Genomic DNA, 17,743 nt, shown 5'->3' on the forward strand with positions numbered 1-17,743 from the left:
TTACCACGATCATATTAATTTTTAAATGAATTTAAAAATGCATATAGAATTTGTGCCTGTTCTTTTGACACATTTTACTGACACATTATGGTGGGTTCGATTATTTGTGACACGTTTATCAGCATACTACTTTGTTTACTATAATACTTTCGTGATCTCTGCGAAATATATATTTATGCATTGTACATGCATATAATTGTACGAAATGTCTTGTAATTTTTACATATACTTTGAGATTCATTTTAAACTTTATCAATATAGTCATGAGAGCCAATAAAATTTCACGATGTCTCGTACAATACACATAATATATTCATAAACGGTGTTTGAATACTTTCATCAGGCTATGTGTATTTATTAATTATTTAATATGATAAGCACATATATACAATTGTAATACCTGTTTGCAGTATTTTTAATTTGTTATTTTTAAGCTTAAGAGTATAAGCTTCACATATGATAAAAATTTATTATCATGTTATAAAAAGTTGTATCGTAATAAAAAAAAAAAAAGAAATGTTATAATTTAAAATGAAACGAAAACGAACGTGTTGGAATGGAATGAAGTTAAATTGCGTCGCACAGGTACCTATTACCTACAAAGATCGTTGTCATACATCATGCGGTAACGAATGTGGCAATATACGTATTCGTTGTTACAATGGATGAACGTAATTCACACCTACGGTTGTGACAATTTTTTCGTGCGAATTAACTGTGCGCATGATTTCTGGTTGCAAGCATGTTTATTTTAACGCTTCGTTTCTCTATATAATAATAATAAATAAATACGTATACTAACGATAGTGTTTGTTAAACGTGCGAGTAAATATAGAGCGAATTTACTATACAGGTCTGTCATTCATAAATGTGTTTAATACAGGTATTCTTCAATGGACGAATCAAAATAACTAAAATCAATTAGCAGAAATTATGCAGTATCACAAGAGATCATTATGCAGTTATGTAAATTTAAATATGAATGTTTAATTTCATGTAAGTCCAATTTCACAATTGTATGTTTTTCTAAAGTTTTCTCCATTCTATTACGAAATTTTGGGGATCCAAATTACAAGCCCAAACATTAAAAAAAAATCCTACATATATGAATCTTGTGTATTTTTATATATTTGTTTATACTATAGTTCGAATATTTTACATATTTTGTGTATTTCTACACCTTTAAATTTCTTGCAGATGAATAAACATTTACAGTATTGGAAATTTTTTTGTATTTTGATACGCGGTATCAGTTTGCTGGTCTTACTCATTTACGATCGCCTGCATAATGGATGCACGTTCGATTCGCGTCATCGGCATGCATTATAAATAGATAAAGAGATTTGAAACGACCTTGCTGACATTACACCGCTAGATCTTTACAATCATCTGGATATTTTCATTACACTTCTCAGAAAGCGTCGACATATTTTAATAAAATTCTTTCTACAGAGGAGACAAGGAAGAAACGTGTAACTTCAAGTAAATTCAAATGATATCTTTCTCGGTTAACATATTAATCTTATTGCAAATTCGCTCCAGAATCGAACAGTGGAAACATGCTCGGCGTGTATTCGCGATATAGATCTGCGATCACGTGCAAAAACAAGCGCATAGCGGGTTACGGTTAATTCAGTTAAGTTAGGCGAGCCAGAAGCTGAAAAAGGAAACCCATCCTCGGTGACCTCGTCGTGTTTGCCTGTTACGACACTATTTCGTGGTTCTTGATCAGTAAAAAAAGTTCATTTTCTTTTTTCTATGTGCGTATACGTATATGTATTTGTGTGAATCTTCGTTCATTGAGTAGCATGTGAACGAAGAATAAGCGAATGGATAAGTGTAAAACGTAACAAAACTTTACATGCACATCCTCGCCGACCGGGCGTTGATTGATGAGCGTGATGGAGCCAGCCGGAAGAGCCTCCTTCGATTTTGAGCCCTTGGTGATGTCACGGAACTCCTCTGTGTAGTCCTGCGTAATAGCAACGCCCAAAAAAAAAGAACAATCACATGCATGCATTCCAGAAAATATTTCAATCTCAGGGGATATATTTCATTTTTATATTTCTTTCTTTCTTTGATTGGAAGCTTTGAGAGAAATTCGATACAATGCTACACAGAGTGCCTCAATATTTTTCCAATAAAAAGATGCCTATGAGCGGTATTTAATGAATAAAAATAAGAAGCTCATAATAATTGCTTTCTTTAGAAGTTATAACAGACACACGAAATAACGACAGGTTTGTTTTTCCATCGGTAGAGTATAGAAACAGATTGGCGATATTTATATTAATTCGAATGAAATACTACAGAATATCCAGACATACAGAATATAACTAATGGACGATATTAATGCAGTTATAAAAAGGAAAGAACAAGAACGATATTCAATACACGCTACGGCTATATTTTCTAACATCAGATCTTCAACCATGAGCAAGAGTTTTCATGCGATGAGAAAGAATTATTGTAATGCGTATATTTGTATTTTGTCGACTTACCTCGAACTGTGGCCAATTCATCGCCATATTTACACCGTGATTGTTCGACCACCATTTCAGATCTTTTTCATGGTCCGCGTTGTTAACTGTATGATAGAATTCTTCGTATATTTGTGGAAGTCTGTAAACCAAATGAAATCAAATCTTTCGTTTTAAATTTCTTTCTAAGGAAATAAATTTACTTTATAATTTAGTAAATTTTGGAAATCTATGAAACACATGATCTTAATTTTAGGCTTTTAACGGTATTCATAATGTAGACACTTGAAATAAATTATTCAATTCAAATGCTTCAAATACTTTCGCGAGTCATTATACAACACACTTCCGAAAATAATAATTTTCATCGAAGGGTACAAACGAAAGTAACAGAAAGTAATTTACATTGGATCCTGAGATATATTGAGACATTTGTGAATGCCGAAGAGAACATCCTTGAAGAATTGAAGCCGCTGCGCCTCCATTTCTTGACACTTTTCGAACACTTGTGTCATATCCTCCATGTATTTTGGGTTATACTGATTAATTTCTTGCAACGCAGCTTCATATTTTTCTTTCGCTTTTTGTACCTCTTCCTTCGTTTTCTGCACCCTGTCTTGCATTTTCTTCACCTGTTAATTAAATAGAAGAAGACACACGATAAATACTCAAGTTTAAATTTAACAATTTCACCGTCTACATTGAAGGTAAAGATCTTGGTACAAACCCAACACGTTGGTAATCTAAAGAAAAATAACGTAAGAGAAAATGTTCTTAATTTTATATCGAAGCGATTAATTAATATTGCATTATTATTGTTATAAGTGTCGAAACGTGTTCTGAACAATATTCTGTTATTTATGATAATAATTCCAATTCTTTACCCTCAAGCTTATCTAGCGCACTATCGAGATGGCAAAAAAACACCTTTGAAAAGGTAAGCGTGATTTCTATGTAGGTTTAGCAGTTACGTAACAAATACCTACAGGATTTACTAGTGCAATAAAGTTGTAACACAGTAAGTATTATAAGTGTTGTGATAAAACAGATCGAGAAGTTTTTGGTTATTTATTGTATCGTATATTTTGTATTTTGTAAAGTTTGTGTAGAAATACTGTATTGAGTAGTTTCTTCTGAATGTGGTTATGAATGAAGAGAAATAAAATATACAAGTGAAATATTTATAAGAAAATTTCGAAATTTGAAAAAAAGAAAGAAAATAGATATATCTGGCGTGAAAGAATGTAAAATGGTAGTTGTAAATACTGTAAGGAACTGTACAGAATATCCTTGAGCTTGTTCTTTTTTTCTAGTAACGCAACTACTACGAAGTTTGAAAAGTTTACATTATTGTCAGTCAGAATGCTATCTGGACTCGTGCATAATAATGATTAGCGATATTTTTATTTTTCTTACCTTATGGCACTCCTCAGAAACATTCTTTACAGTTCATTACAATACGATATGTAAGTGTAAGTGGTGCAAGTATAATTTCTTGTTGTGTAACATTTACATGTATAGACTTAAGGGTAAGAAGAAGAAGCGTATAATAAATAAAAAGAAATTTAAAAAATGAACATTTAATATATAATATGTAAAAACTTTAAAGTTCCACATTATATATATATATATATAATTAATAATTTGATTTTGAGAATGGAATAATTTAATAGACTGACTTACAGTTTCTTGGAAATTACAAATCTACAATTGAAGAAAGTAGGTAACTGGCCAAGCAATTAGAGCATAGTGGTTCATAAGATTTAAAAATTTATGCATAAAGGGGATAGAGAGAGAGCAAATTCTATATTGAAACGTATTAGGCCACTATAATTCACTTCTAAACAGAGATAATGAGCAATCATCGAGTAATTATCGAAGTAAATTGCAGAGTTATATATGAAAGAATTCATGGATTTATAATTCTGTTCTGTATGTATAATATTTGATTTCGCTAAAAGATAAATTGGAAAGTTTCTGTTTAAAACTTTTTTTAATGGTGTTTTAATTCTTTCGTTAGTTTCTGTCTATTCTTTGCATCTTTTACTAATTGAAATACAAACATATGAGAATATCATCTAGAATTTTGGTATAAACTTTACTCCTTAAATGATAATCAATAAATTATTTGTTGAATATAGATTTCAAATTTGCCAAGTTGTATAAAAATCTAAAAATTCAGTTATCCAAATTTAGAATATTCTAGATAATATAGGATTTTATTTTTTTAACTTTCATCTTGAATTATTTAAAAAATTGAATTTTGAATCTTAGAACAATAAGCATTTAAAAGCTCGATGTTTACATGATAAAATTATTAATACTGGAAAGAAAGCGTGAAACAGATTTTGCTTACCAGCAGAGCTTTCTGTAATGAAAAATGAGAGAATGTTAATTAAACATACATGCTGCATGCATTATTATTATACATACAAGCTGAACGTCTCCTATTTTAGATTTCCTAAAGGATTTTCGTATTCTGTGGCCCCATGCATCACATCCACAAACTGTCATCTAAAAACGTCGTTTTTTCAGAAGATCGCCTCTCGTTTGGCGATTTATCAAATTCATAACACTCGAGACGTAGAGTAACGATTTTTTTTCCAGTTATTTTATTTCTATAAAAATATCATTTCAAAACAGGTTTCGAAATCTTCTCAAAAATAACAGAAAGTGATGCAACCCAAAATAAAGGAAAATAATTTTGTGCACTAACAAAATTCTACGATCTACTCTTGTTCATAAAATATTAAATATTTATTTTACTTAATATTTAATATTCAAAAAAATTGTATTGTAAATATTTCGTGTAACTGTATTGTACGTAAAAATTGTTGAACATTAAATTTCACAATCAATATCTAATAATGCAGCTGAAAAATTTAACAAAGTCTACGATCCACGACTGAAACGTGCAGGGAGAAAAGGATCATTCGGACATTCATGAAAAATTTTGAAGCGAAAAGACAGAGAGAACAAATATCGATAATTGTCAAGGACACAGGACAACACGACATGCAGATTTTCGATAAAAATTAAAACACGAGATGTTTCTTTTTGTTTCACATACGTTTTCAGAGCCTCGGGCCATCTGAAAATAATACTTGCTAAAGAACAACAGTATCTACTTTTATATTCAGCCGCGATTGCGTAATCGAGATATATACTAAATGTTAGTATTACGCGCATGTAAGTACACATTGTGTATCAGTACGTACGTATGCGTTATGTTTTGTCAAGAGTATCGTCGCTTCGAAGACAGAAAAATTTGATTTTCGTAGAATTGTACGTAATACGTTCTGTATAGAGGATGTAACTTTTATTTTATTTTTTCAAAAATATAATATGCTACTTAAAGTGGTCGGAGAATCGTTTTATGCCAAAAGATATCGCTTATATATATATATATAAATATATATCCCCAACATTAGTGGAAGCGTTAATAGAAATTATACATATTTTAAATATTAGATTAGATGTAAGATAATTACGTTTTAATTTTTAGAATCGTTCGATTTAAATACTGTGAAATTTCCATTAATTCAACTTCGATCTCATCTCGTTTTGTTATCTAACAACTATCCAGGATGTTCAGGAAGGCGAAACACAGCGTAAAAGAATTTTAATTAAGAAAACTTTTCCTCGTTTTTAAAATGCAGATCGTCTAATAGATTATTTAATGTAAACTTTTAATTTAATATGTAGATAATAAAAAAAACTTTCTTCTTACTTAATTCCAAGTCATACAAGACTGGAGAATTTTCCAATAACTTATGCAATGACTTACTTCTACGGATATTCACATAATTGTCACAAATTTAAAGATGACGACACTGTGTGTTGATTATAATTATTCACTTAATTACAAGTTTCCATCGGGCATCATTCTGACTAGTAAACAATTCTCTCAACCATTTGTTCAAGTGCGATAATTTTAATCGTTCTAACTTGAACGAGGCGTTCAAAGTACTCTGTTCTCTTCAATACATTACAATGAGTGGTCGAAAAGTATCTTTTGAAAGCGAATACGATGACAATCGCTGTGATTCAAATATGTAACGTAACGATTGCGCTAGTCGTCGATAACGTACGAGCGAGAATGATGTAACTGTTCATTACTGTAATCGACATAGAGAGGACGACTATCGTTTTACCTGGTCAGGGGAAAGCGAACTGTCCGCCGATGCGTTCCTTTCCATGTTCGCCGCGGTCCGTTCGGTTTTGCAGCTGTTGTGGTACTCGGACTTTGCTTTTTCAACCTTCTGCAAAAGCTTCGCCCATGGTTTCTGCGCCTTTTTGAACGCGTCCTCCATCTCCTTTCGCTCTTTCAACGTCATCATTGACTGCAATTTCGAACCACATCCAAGTGTGCAATTTATTAATTATTATGAAAACCTACGTGGGAAAAGAATTATTTGTAAAGCTAGAAAAATAAAGATAAAACGGAGAAGGAAATGTGAAAGTTTAAGGTAAAATTTTGATTTATTCAACATTTCTCTAAAATACCGATCCACTAATCAAAAACGATCACAAAGGATATAACTTAACAAACACGATGATGGTACCCCGCTGGGGGTAGCCACCCACATGATAATCAAACAGCTAAAAAAATTCTGCCAAATGTCCAAATTGGACAAATTGTGAATGCAAAGTATTAAATAAAAAAAAAAATTAATCAAACATTTAACACAAAGAAAAAGCAAACCTAATATAATACTTTGAAATTCCGAAAAAAGAAAAGAAAGGGAACAGAAAAGGAAACATAGACTTTCATCTCGATATGTCAGAGATTATTCATAAGAAAAGAGCACGTACTTTGTGATAGGTCTCTTTCTGCCACGTTTTCACTTGGTGAATGATGTCGTTACAGAGATTCTCTTTGACCCTGAGGTGGAGATCGCACAGCCTCTCCGATTCAACGAGAACTCCTTTCCAAGCAGCCTCGGTGGTTCCATATTCCGGTCCTTTTTCGATCTTGTCGTTCCAATTTTTCGACCAATTTTTCAACGCTTTCGCGTAACTTTTCTCAATCTCTGCTCTTTCTTGGACTAGAGCTATTAAACTATCGCAGAGCTTATGGCCGTCCTCGATTCTCTTGGTCGTTCGTTTATAGTTACCTGGCTCCCAGAAAGAGTCCGAGGTTGCTATCAGCATGTTGTCGTCGCTGTGATGTGACATCTTAGCCTAAGTCGAGAAATTCCTTTCACCTGTAATTAAAAATTAAACGAAAATATTATTATGGATGTTCATTTATATGGACAGAAATCATAATGAAATATATATTGATAATTCGTGACATGTATTCTGATTTGTTATTTATAATATTTATTATACGATTCAGTTTATCGCGTGAAATAAGAATTGTGTAATTATTAGACTACGGATGTTTATGTATTTATGAAAAATTTTAACATGCAAAAATATACGGAATATATAAAATTATGCAAAATATTTCAAACAAGGTATAAATACTCGTTTTAATATTTATAATATTCAAGCGATTTTAATTACAATGCTCTATTCTGACCGATCATTTTTATATACTGTCTCTATATCATCATCATTCTCCTGTAGCATTGACAACTAATACACGAACGATTGTAAATTTCTATCCGTGGATTACCACCGTAAATAACATAAGCCAAATAGCTAATTAGATTATATGCACATCGACTGTTCTGATTTGATATCCAATTAAGAACGATCGTTACAAATCTTTGTCCACGATACTATGCTATTTCTTTCGATTACGGGACTATAGCAGAGTGAAGATTACATATACGACAAATAGCAGTCTGTTTCGAAATTCTCTTCTCTTTGAATCATATTGGAGCCATCGTTCGATTAACTTTCACGATACAACGCACGATGTTGCATAGTAACTGGAGATCGTTAAACTGCAATATTCGTTAAGAATGCAAAGGTAACTTAGTAATGTGTATAAAGTTGGTTACGATCGAGAGGTTCATAATAAGCACGATCCTTGTCAAACTTTTGACTTTTTCATGGAATTGATATGATGAAACATGATTTATGTTCCGGCTTACATAGTCAAATAAAAATGAAATAATCCTACAAACACAATCTTTATCAAGGTTCTATAATTTCGTGATTCAAACATAATTCCTTTATGATGTAATAATTATTGATACATTTATAGAAATAGTGTAGTATGGTGGATATTTCGTCACAAGAAATTGAAATGTACTGAACAGAAATTAAACATACTAGAAGATTTCCTAGAAAGCGACAAACATTGTTATTTTTTCTTGTGAGCTCTTCCATTGTATTTCATTTGAATTGTGTCTACTTGTATACGTATATGGAGGGAGATGGAGTCTGATTAGGTCAACAGTAGGATAACAGTGACAATTAGTTGGAATAGCTTGTTGGACTCGTTGCATCTCCTAAATCTGGCACACATGTAAATTTGATTTCGCACCGTACACAATTGTGGTTGTGCTGACAAAACTTTATGGTTTCCATAATCGAACTGTCGTGCAACAGTTGTACATTGTAAGTACATTTTATTGCAGCCGTGTATCATTGTTTCTTTAATCCATGAAAATCATAGATACGAATTTATGTTCTCTTGTAATTGAATCGAATTGAGTAATTTCATTTAATAATTAAATGAATAATGGTATTTCGTAAATAAAGCTGACATAACTTCCTTTCATAGAAATATTTGGTTTGCCAAACGTTGACTTTACTAACGAATTAAAAATCTATTGATTGATAGAATGAAATAATTCAATTCATCTATGCGATACTCTGTCTTGACCGAGATCAACCATTTCATAAATCGTTTTATAAAAATAATTTATTAACATATCAGCTGTTCTACGGCGAATGTAATAACGTAATCATTGACGTCTCCTTAATTGTCTTTTTCTTAGTCCACTTAACTGCTAATACGTAGAAAACAGTTTTTGACGCACAAAGCAATAAACTCTTTAGCACACTTGTCATTAATCAGAAATACTTTTCTATAAAAACACGATTCAAGGAGCGTGTTTAATTCGAAACTTTCAATGGTACAAAAAAATAATTAACGCGTTCCTGTTACCTTGATATTAGTTTTTTCTTTCTCTTATTCGACCATTAAATTCTAGAAGACTTTATCTTACATTTAGTTACATTTAAATACTAATTTAGAATATATAAATACATATTGGTGTATTTTAATTCATGTAATCTTTTCTGTGTAATAATTGTCACGCGTGAGAGTGTTTATTGGAATAAAAAATTTGATCTTCTCCAGGCGATAATAAATTATCTTAGAGTATTCTCATAAGAATTACGTCTCGAATATCAATTTCGTGGAATTATAAAATTGAGAGTGTGACGTTTTGTGAACGCGACGCAATCAAGATGTTTGGATTACAAGCTCAGCACTTTCATTGAAACAAAGCGGTTGTTAATGGGGACACATTGCATCAATACCGGAGTCGAGCAGAATTACTACATTACTATGTTACGCGAGCACTATACATACATAACAGTTATAACAATCTGCATAAAATACATTTAGATCTTTCGTTCTTCTTCTCATTTAAATTGTTACGTCTCACGATTAGATCACCAGGTGAATCGTATAATCGTACGATGAGAATAATTTTGAAGCAATTAAAGAACCATTTATTTAGGTAATTAGCGAAAATTATTCAAATTATTCAAGACTAATGGTGTATTTACCAATTTATTTTATTTTAACAGTACACTTTAATTCTTTGAATATTGGACAGAGAAATTATACATAACAATAAATTGTAGATAAATTTCTTTCGAATTTTGTTCAATTGTGGCAATAGTGAAAAATATTAATTGACAGAATAAAATTACTGATACAATTTGACGATGAAAAATAGACCAGGTGTTAGTAACAAATAAATTTTTATATCTTTATAGATTTATATATTTTACAGATGTTTAATTATTTTAACTTTTCGGGTACTTGTACTGGAAAGAAAAATTATTTCGTCCATTACATTTTTTATTTATAAACGCCAATATATTGCACGATCATAGATTGCATAACGAGAACCTTGAACGGTAGAAGAGCTGGGATAATCCAGATGTTAAAAAAGTCGAATTCTGGTGGATCGAAATCCCATGACTCAAGTTCATTGCAATATTTATAATTTCAACCTTATTCAATAATTCATAGCGTTATCAGCACGATTGTAATAATTCGTAGCATAAATTAGGATAACCGAATGAGATAACTGAAGTAAGATTATTCTGAATATAAAATAATTTGTTCGAAAATATTATCTACTTCCTTTAATTAGGCAATTTTACCGACATAAATAGAGAAAAGCTGTTTTTAAAGTAACAAGGAAACTTCACAAGTTATATTAAAATAAATTAAAAACCTTCAACTGGATACCATTTATTCTAATTAATAAAACGATTTAAAAAAATTTAGAAATTCCTATTCAAACAGGAATCGAATAACTGAAAGCTAAATTAAAAATACTATTTTTCGATTTTAAAGTAAAATAGAAATTCCAGGAATCATGATAAAATAACTAAGTTTTAGTCAGAAATAACACATTAATGAATAAAAATTCTACCGACCGAAAATTTGCACATTTTTAAAGTGAAATAGAAACTCTCTCAAGCTGAACTAACTTAACAGTAATATATCATTAGATATATATAAACATCTGAACAAAACTACATATATACAATCACAACTAACACATCCTTAAATTTTCAACCCTCCATAACATCATTTCTATGAAATCTTCGCTTCAATAGATCATAAATTCTCCATTTATCCTTTCGAGAATTAGAAAACGAACAGAAACTAAACAACTTTCTTCCAACACGGAAATCTCACACTGTCTTTGTATTTAACCATCGTCGTATATATCCACTTTACGTACACCTATTTAGCGTTGTGCCATCTATTCCACAGCTGAAGGACCCTAGGATCACAAATAACTCGTCCAGTAGCAATAACGCTGAAATCGAGTAATCAACACGAGTCATGGCGCCTACGAGATCTCTGATACCATGCAGCTTATCGAGCCGGTAGAGCAACATTCCACGGTACGGAATGGCCACACTCATTCCATCAGCACGCTCTCCTGCGAAAGAACATTCTCCATGGAAGGTGCACTGCCACACTAGTGATGGGATCAAGTTCGATATCACGAGTTCAATGACACAAATAATAATAATAATTAAACCGACGCGACGCACCATATGCGTCAGTATCAGAATGTGTCAAGAGAACAGACACAAATTTCATATACATTTTGAAATTCTTTTTAAATTTTATCAATATGATCACGATGTATCGTGCCTTATTATCAATGCTAGTGAAATTACCAACAAAGGCATACAAATCTTTTATGGTAAACGTGGAGATACTTTTGTGAATCACTCTATAAATTAGTATAGAGCGTGGATTACTAAAGTACGAGTCGCGTTAAATACTAAAATATGCGAGTAATTACATGTCCATTGAAAGAGTTTTACTCTTACTCATCGAGAATCGTCGGATGAACGATTGTAAGTTAAAGATCGCGTGAGAATTACTGTTTCTGTTTAGTTTTACGCAGATCTATGTTAAAGTAATTTTAAATTGCTTATCGATCAACTCTTGATTGCAATTACATTCCGTGTAATTTTCGAGTGGGCCAGGAAAAAAATGATCGTTGACGAAAGTGGGTTTGTCTCGGCCTACAAAAGTTGCGAAGCCATGGTTTACAGGATTTAAGACCAGATGATCGATGTTTGAATCTATTTGCGACGTACTTAAGCCCATCGCTACTCGTCACGCTCTGAACTGCACGCGCTCACATACACATAGAATTCTCGCATGAGAGACGAAACAGGAAACCATTTGGTTCATCTGTTTTTCGCTCGAGACGCCGAAAATCGAACTCCACGAAGCCTTGATCCGACCTTCTCCTCCTCCACGTGGAGCTTAAAGGCCTTTCGATCCTCTTGCCTGGCAGCATTCCGCGGTTTATGCTTCTTCTTTAACATTTTTCGTCCTTTCGCTTCTTTTTACCGGCTTCCTCGATCTCGTGTTTTTCTTTGTTTGCTTGTCGACTTCTGTTCAGTGTTTCTTTTTCATTTCAGATGAATGACAGATTAGGAATGAGCTTGTCGACGGTTGATTGACAGAGATGTAGTTAAAATTGTGGAAAAATTTGGTTATTCGAGTTATTGAAGGAACGTAGACTTTTTTGGAAAGATTTTGAATAATTCAATTTATTGCCTTTTTTGAATAATTAAAGATTTTATGATATTGCGTATTTCTCAGCGATTTCAAGCTGTTAATTTTTTACGTTTATACAATATTAATGATATTAATTTAGAAATAAATAATATATGTACATTTCACATGAAACATGAAAACAAAATATTCCGATTTTTGTCATTTCCTCTTAAAGTTTACTTGCCTGGAAAATTCCGATCTTTAATTACTTTGTTCCCAATATAACTAAATAAAGTAGTTGAACAAGCCCCAGCTGCATTAATTTCCATTGCGTAAGACCAATTAAACGTTAATAAGGAAAATAAATGTAAAAGTAGAGAAAGTAAACTCCGCTTGTAAACTTAACTGGAAAGACTAAAAATATACGAAATGCAATTCGTTGATAGATCGATGTCTCGTGACGCTGGGACGTCAACGATTAATCATCGTCTTTACATAATCGACTATGAAGAAAGAAAAGAAGGGAAAAAAAAACAGTCGATGAAAAACAATTCCAGATGAATCACCACGTTCGTTTTGTTTCATTATGTCACGATTATCAGCTTGCGCCCAAGAGTAAAAACATGATTGCATTTGCTTGATCTTCTCTCACTCGTACATCATTTGTCTCCGAATTTTTTAAATTTTTAATCCGACATCTCAATATAAAAAGCTATGATATTTCACCGAGATGAAAGGATAAGTAACTACGATCACGCTTATTGCTATTTAACATATACATGTTGATTCGTCGTTGATTAGTAAAAGGTGGAGAAAAGTTCATCTTTGATCGGGCTATTTTTTTTTTCGATCATCTTCCATATTAGTGACATCATGCTCGATAGAAACGTGTTGGAATGTCTGTGTTTTGTGTGTTACGATCACGATAAAGAATGTTGATAACATTGGAAGGTACGAATAAATGTGACTAACGTGAATTATTTTAAGGCGATTTATAAACGATGAAATAAAATTGTAACAGTATTATTCTAAAACTTTCGGAATTTCGAAATTGACAATTCTTAATTTAATCTGGCATAATAAAACAAAATAGTCGAGAATAAAATTCTCATTATCAAACTCAATATGTATACGCGGTATCATTAGTTGTTTAACTAAATAGTTTATTTAACAAATGAAACATATAGAGAGTAGCGTCGACAACCTCGATTGTGATAATCGGTCTCGATAGCAACGAGACAAACAAAGTTCATAGTTTCATATAAAAATAACGCAGTCAATGTTGATGTGGTTACACAAGAATGTTATTTTTATGTAGTGTTTATGGCACGAGTATGATAAAAGGAGTTTTACGTGTATTCACCTTTCTCTTTGTAAAGTACATAATTACACTATAGGAAGGAATATTTACTTTCCGTAACCTGTAGAAAATTGTAGTGTGAAACGTTGAGCAAAAATATAAGATAATTCTTTGTGATATTTAAAAACTGATTTAAAAACGGATAGTTCTTTAAATAATCCCTATTATCCACATTCATGAATCTACTATCTATTATTATTCAGGGTAACATATATTTATAAATTAACAAGTAAAGTCTTTATTTTGTGCCGATATCTACACATACGAAATAAATTTCCAAGCAAAATCCATTTAAAACCTGCAGATAAACGTCGGTTAACGATAAGGCAACCTTCGGATTATATACACATTGTATAACATTTTCCAATATACATTATTCAAGTGTTTTTCTTATACAAGTCATGTACAATACATTAGGGTACATTTCCGTAAAAGTAAGAAAAGAAGCACATTACCTAATTTCCCTTATCATGATTTTTCGATTAAGGTAAGTGCAATCAATCGGAATGCACGAGATTTCTTTCTCTATCTAAGCAGATAATCATGCTTTTTATATTATCATTTAAAACATTACATTTCATCTTAATGCATTATAAGCCAACGCTGTTTACGCAACATTTTGCCTGCAAATCTTTTTCAATCATTTTACATTATCGAATTTAACGTCGTAGCTTTGAAGGAGAATTCGAAAGATTTGTTTAATACTTTTCTCATCACCGTTTCTTCCATCTAAATTCTACAACTTTATGACATTTAAAGAAATTGAAGTACGCGTAACATTATGATGAACTGTTGCTTGGTCCTTAACAGCTTGAAACTGTTGTCAAGAGAAAGGACAGAGGCAAACTACTTTTAAACAGATTGTTCATTAAGGCACGAGCAATAGCAAGAGATCAGAAATCTGTTTGGCGGGAATTTGTGTCGCGATGCAGCAAGAACAATGCTGGGAATACAACAACCGAGGAAATGGATGGCCTTAAAAGCAACCTCGTACACGAATCGTCGAGGAAGAAGTAAGAACTTTACGTGTATCGAATTCCTTTTGGAACCAACTATGCGCTTCGTCCTCATCTTTTCGGCCCAAGAAGAAATATCTTTCCGACCCAATTCTCCAATCGTAATTATATCTTCATTTATAGGAGCAAGAACGATGACATTGTATAAAAATATGAACTGTTTCATGATTCTAGAAATATTCTGATGGAAGAATACATAAAAGTTTGTTAACATGCTGTCTGCTGAACAGAGGTGTGGTTCTTCGTTAGGACCGAAATGTTTCTTGAATCTTGTCAATTTTTGTACGTGATGCCAACCTGCTAAAGAAAAGTCACGGATCTTTTGTAGTTGATTCGACAATTGCTGATGGATTCGCCAACAATAAAGATCTTTATTATCAGACTGCGAATTTTTATGGAAATTTATATTTTTATGGACATAACTATAGAAATACAATTTAAGTAGAAGACTCGTTTTATACATTTTATATATTTTCGTGTAGTACATGCATTCTCTTTTTTGTATTTTCATATCTTTAAACTTTGAGTAAACATGTAAAACACAGCACTTATTTATCACTTATTGATATTGATTTGATGGCTTGATTTATAGTTAAAAGAAATTTGTTGATTTCGTTTCACATATATATATGTAGTTCGTTCTTATTGAAATGTCCAATTTATGTGGAAAGCCTCAGCAAGTAAGATAATATTTTCTATTACAAAATGATGCTCACTTCTACGTGACTGACAGCTATCGACAGGTTGTCGATAGTTTACGAAACACTTGTGTTATGTAACCACACGATACTATGTTACGATCAATTTTCCCAACTTACTATGCAGGGACATGTTTCATTTTAACCCACTAACTAAATCAATAAACACTTGTGTCTTTACGTGTATAAGCACATTTTAATGAATGTAAATGTTCTAAACTTAGTCTAAGACCTAAATACAAATTTTCGCCAATTGTTCATAAGTAAAAAATTCCGACCGATTGATTTTTTCAATTATCACGTGTATATTATGAAACCAACAAATGTCCAGATGTAATACTTATGAACGATAGTGTACTTTAGAGGAAATAGGGTGCGAGTTGACCTCTCGCCTGGAACTTCTTAACTGGTTCCTCGAAGTAGTTCTCTGGAGCGTCTCAAAGAGGCCCGGCAACATGATTGTGTAGGAAAATGAGCTTCTTTCTGTAGCAATACGTTGAGCAATTCATGTTTTCAATACCCTTACCAAGTGAAATAGATTCGCAAACGGTGTGAACGTGTGAGTGTGTCATTCATGGAATCATCTTCTGGGTAGTCTGATGGCTTTCAACGAACCAGCGCGGGTCAACATACTCGGCAGACACCGAGAAATTTTCCCCTTCGGTTCGACATCGTCTTATCGATTGCTTAGTTTTTAGTCGTATCAGGAAAATGAGGCAATTTTTATCGAAAGAAAGAAATATTTCGGTAAATAAAGAAACAATTTCTAAGGAAAGAAATATCTACTTTTTAAAGGAAAAAAGTGGAATAAAACTGGAGGAATATTTTCGAAAGATTTTCTGGAAGATACGGATATTATAAGAAACATAAAGTAAACAGAAAATAAAATTTGTAGATTTTATGGACTGAATATTAATCCCATTCCACGTTTTATACATGCAAAATTATACTTCAATAAGTTATTAACTAAACTAAATATGTACGTATTTGCTTTCAGTAATCAGCTAGACCTTATTTTAATCAACGCTTATCTACATATTTCTGGCGCTATATAAATAATGAATTATTAAATGGAATGAATGATAATAAACGAAGATTGATAACTATGATAGAGGTTTAATAAGTTTCAATTTGCTCATTATTGAAATCGTTGCGTTTGGCAATGAAAGATTGCAAATGCTAATTTGTCGTCGACACGAGGTTACTGGAGATCGACCTGGTTACAGTTTTCATTATGTCCTTGAATTTATGTGCGGTATCCGTATAATACACTCAATTTTACGGCACGATCGAAATAAATGGGCTAATGCGTTTTGTTCCTTGCTTTGATAAAGAGACTGAAAGTAAAGTGTGTCTATTACACATCGAAAGTTTTATAAAGAATTTAATTGCGATCGAGGAAACTTTTTGGAATGGAGAAGATTATTATAATTCATCGTCGATGTTGAACTAACATTCAACTATTTACTGACTTAGTAATTTAATAATTAGTAATTATATATTTATATATTATAACGTAATTACGTATATTACAATAATCTTTAATAAATTATCCTGAATGAAAAAATTTTGTACCATTAATCCGAAATTTAATAATTTAGCCAATATTTTATCTTATACTCTAGAGCACAAAGTAATTCCCTAAATATAGATGTAGGTTAAGACCAGTATTGAATTTCGATAAATCAGCGAATTAATGTCAATTTATCGTATTAACCGTTGCATAACGCAAAAATTATCGTTCGATAATTTTAGACAAGTTATAAATTCATAATTGAAATTTAATTTAAAAAAATATTTTTCAAATTATATTCACAGCAAAACTTAATTTGGAATATCTCATTTTTCAATTATATGCGTGCAGGAAACGTAGCGATATAATGCTCCGCTATTTTCCAGTTTTGTTTACACTTTTGGGTTACTTTAGAGGCTGAATGCGAAAGCTTTTAGGTAAATTGCCAGATTTTTAAACGTCCGAAGAAGAATGTATATCCCAGATTTTCAGCCAT

At 31.9% G+C, this 17,743-nt stretch overlaps 1 protein-coding gene across 6 annotated transcripts in view; it reads right to left on the reverse strand.

The window, feature by feature from the left end:
* Positions 1 to 17,743, reverse strand: part of LOC122573170 (protein kinase C and casein kinase substrate in neurons protein 1) — a 58,960-nt gene that overhangs the window by 3,084 nt on the left and 38,133 nt on the right. For 3 of the 6 annotated variants that reach the window (XM_043739212.1, XM_043739213.1, XM_043739211.1), the window contains 6 exons: positions 7,296 to 7,687; positions 6,635 to 6,823; positions 5,551 to 5,571; positions 2,886 to 3,112; positions 2,502 to 2,622; positions 1,862 to 1,972 (listed from right to left, as the gene is read on the reverse strand). In XM_043739212.1, the coding sequence (XP_043595147.1) occupies positions 1,862 to 1,972; positions 2,502 to 2,622; positions 2,886 to 3,112; positions 5,551 to 5,571; positions 6,635 to 6,823; positions 7,296 to 7,658 (1,032 nt within the window). In that variant the 5' untranslated portion in view covers positions 7,659 to 7,687. Of the gene's footprint in view, positions 1 to 1,861; positions 1,973 to 2,501; positions 2,623 to 2,885; positions 3,113 to 4,836; positions 4,849 to 5,550; positions 5,572 to 6,634; positions 6,824 to 7,295; positions 7,688 to 17,743 lie in introns of all 6 variants that reach the window. The other 3 variants (XM_043739214.1, XM_043739216.1, XM_043739215.1) reach the window with 3 other exon arrangements.

The sequence above is a fragment of the Bombus pyrosoma genome, linkage group LG11 (assembly GCF_014825855.1).
Source record: "Bombus pyrosoma isolate SC7728 linkage group LG11, ASM1482585v1, whole genome shotgun sequence".
NCBI classification, from domain to species: domain Eukaryota; kingdom Metazoa; phylum Arthropoda; class Insecta; order Hymenoptera; family Apidae; genus Bombus; species Bombus pyrosoma.